Source organism: Malaclemys terrapin, chromosome 1 (assembly GCF_027887155.1).
Source record: "Malaclemys terrapin pileata isolate rMalTer1 chromosome 1, rMalTer1.hap1, whole genome shotgun sequence".
NCBI classification, from domain to species: domain Eukaryota; kingdom Metazoa; phylum Chordata; order Testudines; family Emydidae; genus Malaclemys; species Malaclemys terrapin.
In genome coordinates this window covers 149,974,574-149,985,289 of record NC_071505.1, presented here as the reverse complement: position 1 = coordinate 149,985,289, position 10,716 = coordinate 149,974,574, and the positions used below count along the sequence as shown (strand labels likewise).

General features: G+C 49.6%; 1 protein-coding gene across 3 annotated transcripts in view; it reads right to left on the bottom strand.

The window, feature by feature from the left end:
* Positions 1 to 395: 395 nt before the first annotated feature.
* The window catches only part of IGSF11 (immunoglobulin superfamily member 11), a 143,394-nt gene continuing 133,073 nt past the window's right edge, over positions 396 to 10,716 (bottom strand). For 2 of the 3 annotated variants that reach the window (XM_054043601.1, XM_054043610.1), the window contains 6 exons: positions 7,471 to 7,634; positions 5,588 to 5,795; positions 4,585 to 4,740; positions 3,312 to 3,434; positions 2,924 to 3,074; positions 396 to 1,911 (listed from right to left, as the gene is read on the bottom strand). In XM_054043601.1, coding sequence (XP_053899576.1) covers positions 1,464 to 1,911; positions 2,924 to 3,074; positions 3,312 to 3,434; positions 4,585 to 4,740; positions 5,588 to 5,795; positions 7,471 to 7,634 — 1,250 coding nt within the window. In that variant the 3' untranslated portion in view covers positions 396 to 1,463. The remainder of the gene's footprint in view (positions 1,912 to 2,923; positions 3,075 to 3,311; positions 3,435 to 4,584; positions 4,741 to 5,587; positions 5,796 to 7,470; positions 7,635 to 10,716) is intronic. The other variant, XR_008446634.1, reaches the window with a different exon arrangement.

The window sequence follows — 10,716 nt, the reverse complement described above, 5'->3', positions numbered from 1 at the left end:
TAGGGCCAAGGGGGAGCCTCTGGTGCTCTAGTGGTGGTGGAGGGAGGTGTTCCCTTTAAGTATGTCAGTGTCAGCATTACGAAGGAGGTGCCTGTGGATGTCAGAATGCGGCTCCACCCTCCTTGAGGCAGTGGGATCCAGCCCCTTGGGCTCCAGCCCCCTTGTAACAGCAAGACCCTCAAATGGTTTAGACCCTCAGCTTTGATTAAGGCTATTTAGTCACAAGAGAAAAACTTGGCTGTATGTGAGGTGTGGCCTGGAGGCAACAGAGCACCATGCACATCTGCCAGTGTGAGGTGCCTCAGAGACCCGGCCACATGGCATGGAGGGAACGGAGCAGACAGCTAGGACACCCACCCCATGGGCCTGCCTCCTCAATGAGCCCCCTGCTTTCTAAAGAGCAGTATTTAAAACCAAACCCCGACAATCCCAGCATCCAGCAAGGGAGGAGTAAATATGATGCCTCAGTGCCAGGGCCTCCCCAGTTCAACAAGCACCGTGCTAGGACCATGCAGGCCAGCCCCGAACAGCCCAGTAGGGAGAACCTGCCATGCAAAGGCCAAAGCTAAGCCCAGCTCATTGGGAATTTAAGCCACACGCCTAGAAACAGTGCGGCTCTTCAGCCACGGAGGCTTTTGGCCAGCCCGGCAGGAGCTGTCTGCTGCTTCCCACCCCCACTCGATTCCTTTACGCCTCTGAGAAAACTCCTGCTGCAGCAGCCACACATCCTCCTTCCACGCGGCTTCTTGGGGAACGAGGCCCCGATGGCAGCGGTTTCCAAGGAGGCGAATGGGGCTCCAGAAGCATCCAGAACTAGTGCAGGAAACCGTCCAGTGTGAAGAGAGAAGGAAACAGAAATAAATAAATAGACGAACGTCCAAACCCATCCCCCGCCCCTTCTGCTCTGCTCTGGCTGGTGGGTCTCTCTCTCTGCCTTTGCCCTTTGAAATCGGCCTGGCATGGCCAGCGTCTCCTCGCTCACCTCTCTGATTCCATTGCCCATTCTTGGCCTGGCGGTGGGCACGTGCGCAGTAGAGCTGATGTCCTTCCACGGAAGGCCCCTCCTTCCCCTTCCCCTGCCCCTTCCGGCTCTCCTCACGAACCCCACCTAACTCGGCCACTCTTTGGAAATCAAAAAACCCCAAACCCCACATCAGGTGGAGATTAGAAACAAACGAGCATCCCCTGCAAGGGCCTGGCACCCTTGGGGCCCCTCCCATAGCCTTGGCACATCTGAGAGATCCAGCTGGTGTGGAGGAGCCCCCTGAGATCCCGAGGGTGGCGTGGCGAAGAAAGGACCATCTCATTGGTAGGTTAAAGTCTAGTGAAGGGGGGCGGGCACCAGGCAGAAGCACGTCTCCCCCTTCATCCCATTTCAGGGAGGAAGAGAAGGGTCTCTTGGCCAGATCTTCACCCCATCTGGTACAATAGCTTCTTGCTTTCCTTACACCCGCTCTCACTTCCTACACTAGGGAGCCTGCCCGGCTCTGGGCTGGCACCATGACAGGCACAGCCCCTATCCTCTCCAACGTCGCCTGGCTCACGGCATAGGAGCGTGTGTGCTGAGGCCTTGGCTTGCGGCTGACTGAGCCATTGCTCCTGGCCACCTCCTGTGGGGACGGTGCCGTGCTGGCCGTCACCACCAGCGTCTTGGGTGGAGCTGGGGATGGGTGGCCTCCGTTGGCATAGACAGGGCGAGCGTTGGTGCTCCCGGAGCGGGAGAAGGGCTGGCGCACGTCGTTGTTATTGCTGAAGCGGGTGAAGGAGTCTGTGGCATGATTGGCTTTGGGGTCGTTCCAGTAGCGGCTGTTGTAGGTGTTGGAGGAGGTGAGGGTGTCATTCTCCGAGGAGGACGCATCACCATGGAACGCTTTTGTGGCCGAAGAGCATTTGGGTGGCAGGTCGTCCTCCCTAAAGAGAGAGGGCAGGAGATCAGAATCCTGTCTGTAACCCACTCATGCCCTTGACCTCCCTCCACAGAGGAGCAGGTGACAGAGCTGGGCAGTTTTTCACACAAAAAATATTTTGGCAACAAATACTGATTCAGCGACACTGAAACCTTATATGAATTCATGTTGATTTCACTGAACTGTTTTGCAAAAAAAAAAATACAAGGAAATAAACAGTTCTAAAAGGAATTCTTGTTTCAAAATTTCCTTTAATTTTATTTTAAAACTTGTAAAAATGCTCAAAATCAAAATGAAATGTTTTGTTTGACCCAAAATGAATTTTTTTTTAATTTGCTAAAAAATTTCAAACAGTTTTGTGGCCGGGGGCCTGAAACAAGCCGGGTTTTTTTCACAATTGCTAACTAACCAAAAAATCCGTTACTCATCCAGCTGTAATGGCAGCGGTGATCAAAGGTGCCAGGTGACAGATGCAGTAACCAAGGGCACCATCCTGTCCTGATCACACGTCATCCGTCATGACTCTCATCTTAGTTCTTATTAATTGTCCCACCTGCTAGCATCGTGCCACTGAGGCAAAGATCCCACGGGAAGCAGCTGTGTGTTTGCGGGGTGAGGATGCTAACCAGGGACAGAGTCTCTCCTCTATCCCCAGAGCCCTCCCCCATTGATGTTTGGTACCGTGGCGTGGGATTCCTCACTCATCTTACACCCACATTCATCCCTTCAGTTTTGAAATCTCTCTCCCCACATAGCCATTGCTGTCAGCCTCCATCCCCCTTGTGTAAAGACAGGGTATGCAAAGATCTCCCACCCCCATCGCCTCACCTACAAGAACTCCAACCTCCTCTGCCCATCCAGAAATTTGCTCTCTCTAGCATTTGCCTCCATTTTCTGGATGCAGGTGCTCTTGGCAGCCCCAGTGAACATCAATGGGATCAGCAGGGGGGAGCGAAGATCACTCAGAGCCAGCTGTGACTGGAGGTTCATTGCCATCTGTCTGCCCTGAGCCCAACCTTATCTCATTGGGAATCTCCTCCTCTTCTTCCTCCTTGTGTTTGTTCTTCCAGTAAACCAGTGCCACAGCCACCAAGACAATGCAAACAATGAGCACAACTGCACCCGTGGCAACAGCTCCAGCAATCAGGCCAACGCTCCGGGGATGAGCTGTGGGGGACATGGAACAAAAAGGGAAGGACAAAATCAGGGTTAGGGTGCAACCTGGAGCTCTACTGGTTGGAGCTAGGGAAGAACGTGGTGGCCCAGACGGGTCTCCATCCCCACAGTCATGGGCCCTAAGGTCCTACCCTGTAGAGGTGTGATGGCTCAGGGTATACATGGTTACAATGGTTACCAGAGCAGAGCTAAACTGCATGGTCAAACCTCCCATTGGAATGTACTTACGTGCAATGACTTGCAGGTCCAGAAGGCAGGTGCTGGTTCCGATGGCATTAGAAGCCACGCACTGGTAAAGACCGGAGGACACAGTGCTGATATTCCGGAGGGTGACTGTGCCCTGGACTTGGTCTAGACAAGCAGGAAGAAAAAGAAGGATTTATACATAACCTCTCCAGAAAACCATGAAAAGGCAAATCCAGCAAATAGGGAATCTGGTGTGAGACTCTTAAGACATAAATAAATTAGGAAATAACCTTCAGATGGAAGCATCTCTCTCTCTCTCTCTTTCTCACACACACACACACACACACACACAAATGATTAGGTCTTAAGGAGCTTACAGTAAATGTTTCTTTTTCTTTTTATAAATGAATTTTTCTACATGAAAGCTTGGGGCTGATATTGTGCATGAGAAGAGAGCCAGGCAAAATACAAGCAAGGGATGTGCAACACAGCTCTTCCCATAAAATTCAATCCTGCCCTGCAGCCCCCCCTGCTAGTCCAGTCCTGGGCTCCCCACTCAGCCAATGCCAATGCCCCTCACTCCTACCCTGCAACCCCCAGCTATTCCAGTCCTGGGCTCCCCACACAGCCAATGCCAATGCCCCTCATGCCTGTTTTATACAAAAATCAAAGGATCCCATACCAATTGAAACTCTGGAGTAAGTTAAGGTAGAAGACTAGAAGTAGGCGGGTTGCCATTTGGCCAGTACACCAAGACAAACTTCTAAGTCTCACAAGTGGTACCATGGGATTGTTTCAGAACCAAAAGTGATCAGGGCCTTAGCTTTATTTCACATCTGGAGGACAGATGATCCAGAAGCACAGCACCCCTCGGCACCACACTGGGGAATAGGGGTAAGTCCTCAGATTCGAGAGGTTGCAAAATTCTTTGGGTGATCCTAAGGCTACCTTTCCACAATTTCCAGTCCTTGACTATTTGAGTTTGCTTTGAAATGCATTTAAATCTGTGAGGCCCCCCAAATCAATAGTAACGTGTGAACATTTTGGCCACAACTTTTTTTGTTGAGCAGTTGTAGCCCAAGAGGCATTTCCTATATGAAGAAACACTATAGAGAGAATGGCCACTAGAGGGCACCCAAGACACTACAGCTGTCAAGTCACCCTTTTATTCCCCACATGGTACCTTCTTTACAAATAAGTGACTATACGGTGACTCGGGGTAATCTCGATAAGTTGTGTCATCACTGGCAGCACAGACAAAACCAAGCCAAATTAGCCACCTGGGGAAGAGGAAGATAAACAATACAGCGAGCACCTTGCGTGGCAGTCGGGGGTAGCCTGGGAGCATTGTCCAACTTCTCCCAGAGGTATGTCGGCCGAGGAATGCCTTCTTCTGAGTTGCAGGTCAGGGTAATATCGCTGCCGACATCCAGGGACCCCTGAATTCTGCAGAGCGGAGCAGAAGGAGGAACTACAATGAGAGCAGAGGGGAAAGCAACAGCACGTCAGGAGGCATATCCAACAAAGGATTTGGGTTCTTGCTGCTCACCCACTGCCTGTGAGTGTGCCCCCAGGTCCAAGAAAACAGGGTCACGGATGTGAGCAACAGCGTGCAGCTGCAAGGCAGTGAAAGGGAAGAATGGGAAGGGGGGAGACTGACACTGAAGCCACAGATACAGAAGCCCCACTAAGACTCTGGCACGAAAAATGAAAGTGTAACTTTGTCCTGGCCACTTTGCATTTGACCCATCCCTGAGAAGAAGAGCATATGCAGTTCCCTAGCTGGGATCACATGATAAATCCTTCCTTCATTAAATCCTCCTGCTCCACAGCATATGCTGGTTATGGGCTGAGGACAGGAAAACATTTGCCCCCATGAAACAGTAATGGCATATTGGCCAAGTGCATTACTGGGGGAGCTACAACCTACTATGAAGCACTCTGTACAGGCCACTTTTAGGGGAAGGAAACCAGAGTTAAGGACCACAGGTCTGTTCCATTTTCTTGTTGTTATGTAGGAAACTGTCATGGCCTCTTTAATTTACCTACCCACAAGACACCCTCATCCCCTCAATACATTCCCCAAAGCACCTCACATCATAGCCCCAAGAGCCCTTTGTCCCCCAATATGTACACATCCACAAGATATCTTCCCACACTCTGCAGTACAGCCATCAGCCCCACCTCACAACCTACCCCCAATGTTTCCAGGTCCCCCAACAAACACCCAGACTGTTTTGTTCCCCAATGCATATCCCACCCCCCACACATACACACACACACAGAACTCCCTTGTCTCCCATTCCCAATTCACACACCCAAGACGGTGAGTCCAATGACTCCAATGTTCCTGCCACCTCGGTCTGGAAGGTTGTTGACCAAACACTGGTACGTGCCAGTGTCCGAAAGCTGGGTGTTGTTGATGAAGATGGAGGCACTGGTGGTTGGCATTGTCCCTGCAAACCCCACTCGCCCATAGAACTGGGGTGCACCACCAAAGATCTGCCCCCCTTGGTAGAGAATAACCTAGAAAAGAAAGAAGGATTGGACATCTCTCTGTACTGGCTGCTGTGAAGAAGCAAAATATGTATTACAATGAGGGGCAAATCAGAAAGGGCCAGCTCCTAATGGACCTTAGTGAAACTGAATGCCAATTGACAGTAGCTCCCATGTGGAGAATGCCAATTGACAGTAGCATCCTGTCTCTAAGGGAGGATTGCTCTGTGATAACACGGAAACTCAGCAGTGGCCTCAGAGGCAGAGGGTGTGTGTCAGTAACACACTGCGACAGGCTCTCTTCTCAGAGGCAACATGCCAGGTTCCCAAGTCTATTTTTCTGACTGGATCTGGGATGTCTGCCTCCTCCTCCTCATTCATGCAATGGTCAGTTTCCACCAGGCGGGATGGACTCTGAGAGAATGAATCTCCATGGCTCCCTGAGCTGCAGCCCTGAGTGTTTTGTTGGAAACAGGCACTGGGGGGTGAGCAGCCAGGGTCACTTTAGTTCTCCCCTTGGTGGAGATGCCCTAACATGATTTGAAACTGCCCGTTCCGTTCATTGCAATGATCTTCACCACCAGACAACCAGGTCCCAGGAAATAACAAAGGGGTACAGTCACTAGTCACCGACTGCTTACACAGCTGGAACAACAACATGAGCTGCTGAAAACCAAACGCGCTTCACTGGTGGATTCCAAAATTCACAACTGAACCTCAAGTGCCTAGGGAGGCGAGCTGGCCTGGGACAAGTGAATTTCAGAACAAGGTTTCCTAATGTTTTCTAGCAGTCTGAGCATAAGGCCCAATGGTTCTCAGACTATGGTCCCTGGGCCACCACAGAGATATGGAGGCCCTCCTGATGTCCTTCAAAATGAAACCTTCACAGGCAACAAGCAGTGGGGTGTTAGGAGGACAAGTGGGTCCATGAGAACATCTGTCTCTTAAGAAGTGTTCTGCAGAATGGAAATACTGCAGAACCCCTGTACAAAGGGATCAATCATCCTTTTAGCTTCAGCCTCAACTGCTTCCAGATTCTCCAGAGACACCTCCAAGCCCCCACCTCCCACACCACAGAGTGCCCCAAGCTGGGCCATTCTCCTAGTGCCCCATCCTACCCACAGAATACCTAGAATCCATAGCAGCTCACGCTACACTGGACACCTGCCCAGTGTGTAAGCAAAACAGAACAACTTAGGAGACAGGATACAGGTTAGGTGCCGAATAAGGTAGCAGGGAAAGAAATAGAAACACAAGGCAAGAGTAAGGAACATAGGGCACATACAGCAACATGGGAAGACATGTTGGGACACAGGGTAACAATCGGAGGGTAACAGAAAGATGTAAAAGGACAGAGTCAATATTGGTTACAAAAGGCAACAGAGCTAGATGGGATGACAACTGAGGCACTATAAATTCTGCTAAAGAACCTCAGTCCTGACCTCCATCACCCTACTGCTCCACTGCTGGGCCCTTCCAGAGCCGGGGCAACAGGAATGCTGTGTCTTCTGGGATGTCCTATCCTGAGTCATGAGCTGGTGACACTAATGCTGAAATCCAGCTACTGCAGAGTTTTTCTGCACTAGAATCCAGAAGGGTGATCAGACAGCCCACAGCCAACACACGCACCCTTGCCCAAGTGGTGTTGATGGGACAAGGGAAGAAAAAGACACAGACAGCTCCATATTCCAATGAAGACTGGTACCTGTTCTGGCTGGTTGGCATTGGAGAGTGGAATGACCATCCAGATGACATTAAGGTTAGTGAGGGCAGCGCTAGTGGTGAAGGTACAGGGCAGGATTGCCGTCTGTCCCCGAGCAACCTGGATACTCCCTGAGCTCACTGACACCTCTAGAGGGCTCACCAGACCTGTAAAGAAAGTGACACAAAGTTCAAACATCCACCCACTTCCCTGTGTTCTTGCAATGCCACCCTTTTCACGCAGCACTGTACATGAGTGCGGAATGGCACCAGCATTGATTCAGGGGTAGCAGTCCCTTTCCAACCACCACAGGCCAAAAAGGGCGACGTCGTCCCCCAGTGCTTTGCAAAATGGAGCCATTCTCCCCAGAGCCATTGCAGAAGGCAAAGGTGAAATGACGGCCATCTCAACTGAGGACATTGTGGCTTCAGTCCCTTTAAAAATAACGGGGCCCATTTTGAAGACAGGGAAAAATCTGCAAGAGAAGCTAAGCTGTCCTACAGATAATGAGCAACATTTGAAAACCCACCTAACATCGAGAAAGTGAGCAGCTCTGAAACTGCCCAAGAAGGGAAACCAGGTACAAGGGTTTTAACAAGGAGGTAGAGAAAAGAGAGAGAGAGAGAAACAACTCTGTTAAAAGGAGACATGCAATTAGCCCTCCATTTTTTCTCCAACAAAATCCAGTATGAACAGGAAAGTTTTTGTGATTGTTTTACATTTAAAAGGGTTCAAATAATATCTGTTTTTAAATCCCAACTTCTTTCTATGTGATTATTATGGCTCCTGACGCTGAAAGAACAGATCGAAGCAAAATGACTTTCCAGCATTCATGCCGCTTACTTTTTTTGCATTTTATTCAGCCTGGATAATGCAAGTAGCCTGACCAGCCTCACTTTGACTCCCAGTCGTTTTCAGTTTCCAGCTCTCATGCACTGGCTCAGGGATGCAATGTTTGGGTTGCAAACCATGCAGGGAGAGATTTAAATCCATACAGCCAAACTCTGTCCATATGAAAATTAACAAGAAAACGCTGCAACGATTTCTATTAAAATTAAGTTTTTTAAAGAGTTTTTTTTCCCCTCCCACAAAATCTCAATATTGGGTTGAAACCACCAACTCGCATCACTTTAAATGTCACCCAGTCCCTCTCATGTTTAACATATACATGAGGCCTCTAGGGGGCACAGTAAGGCATTACCAGCTATACATCTCCTGACTATGGATAGTCCTGTCACCTTCTGTCCTAATGAAAGGTGGTCAGAAATTTTTCAATGGAACATTTTTCTGTTCAGAGGTGCCATGTGGGTTGAAATCAATATTCTGGGGGAAAGTGTTGATTTCTACAAAGTATCAATGGAAAACAGACAGATTTCGACACCTGCCTGGTTTCCTGCCATCTTGCCCATTCAGCCTCCTTGGCAGCCTGGCTGGTGGGCTAATGGGGAACAAGGAGCTTGGAAGTCATAGGATCCTTGGCTTTCAGTTCCTTGGCATCTCCCGCTCCCTGGTTCCCCAAACTGTCCAGTTCCTGGGGCTCCAGGCAGCTCTGGGGGTCTCAGAAATGTTTTGAAAAGGTCAGAGTGACATTTTCTAATTCCCCTTCTGCAGGAAATTTCAAAATGTTATTTGTCTGCCTGTTTCAGAATGATGTTTTTTATTTAGAATTTCAGAATTTCCTGCTGAAACATTTCGGCCAGCTCTTGTCCTACTATCAGAGAGAACTTGGAGCTGTGGGAAGAAACAGCTGGCTTAAGTTCAAGCCAGCAAGCTACTATCAGGGGATGCTGGCAGTTAGCAGAAATAGTTTGAAGAGCTAGCAGGCATGACCTCCCCTCAGTACAGGGTCTCTGCCTTCAAACCACTAAGGCAATACGCAAACTTAGGATCCTTTTGGATTCCTGACTTGCTCAGTGGTGGCCACGCAACACTAGTAGCCAAAATGCCACTAGAAGAATTTCCCAATCGGTTTGTGAACAATTCACAAAAAGAAAGAAAATGGGGATTATTCATCCAGCTCTGAATGCGAGCCTGACTTGGAATAATGACCACCCAAATGGGAAGCAAAGCAACCACCGCACGCCAACGTCTACACTGCAAAAAGGTGTGCTAACCCAGGTTAAAATAGCAGCAAAGACACGGCAACTTGGCTTTTAACTCAGACTGGCAGCGCGAGTTCAACCCCAGGCTTCCCTAAAGCCTTTAACTCAAGCTGCTAATCTGAGTTAAAAGCTGAGTTGCCATGACTCCACTACTCTTTGAACCCAAGTTAACTAACGTGTGTTAGCTAACCCAAGTTACGAATATGCCTGTTTTGGCAGTGTAGGCAAACCCTGAGTTACCAAAGCAGCCATGGAACAGGTACCGACTGTGTAGGAGGAATGGGGCTCCTTGTTATCCCTGGCATTGGTTATCCCATGCAGCTCTGCCAATGCCCCTCACTCTTGACCTGCAGCCTCTCCTACTATTCCAGTCCTGGGCTCCCACACACAGCTCTGCCAATGCCCCTCGCTCCTGCCCTGCAGCCCCCACCCCTCTGGTATTCCAGTCCCTGACTACTCTTCCAAACAACTGCAATGCTGAAGTGCAACACTCCCAGTTATTCCAGGACACTGTCAATCAGTGCGGCTAAACTGTGTGGTAGGTTTTAGAAGAGGGCACTAGGGGATAGCGGAGACCCAAACACATTTCATTCGCCGAGGGTACACCTCTGAACCTGGATGTGCAGTATATGAATTCAATACATGGCCCGATACCTTCCCTCCTCGCTGAGCTGCTCCACTCTCACTTTGCCACCTTGCCCCATATTTCAGGAGCTGCCATCGCCCGGAGTGTTCCAATGCTGTCAGCTGCTCTTTGGCCCTGGGTGCCCATGATGCAGGAGGCAGATAAAAGACAAAGATTCATGTTGCTAAACTAAGTGGCACCTGCAGGGCTACAGCTGGGGAAAACACACACAACAGCTTCTGACAAGCAAACTTAACAAAGGTGACAGGGGAGCGGGAGACTGTGTGTGTGCAGAGTTATCCTGCACCAATGTAAACAGAGAGACCAGCACACACACAGCACCAGGGGGTCATTACTACAAAGTGACTCCTCTGCCAGGGAGACAGTCTAATGCAGAGCAGAAACAGCAAAGATCAAATGCTCTTTACAGGCTCCTCATTTGAGCAAAAGTCCCTTTTATTTATATCTCAGACAAATAAAAATTATTTTTATAAATATCCACACATGGAGACGCACACACCC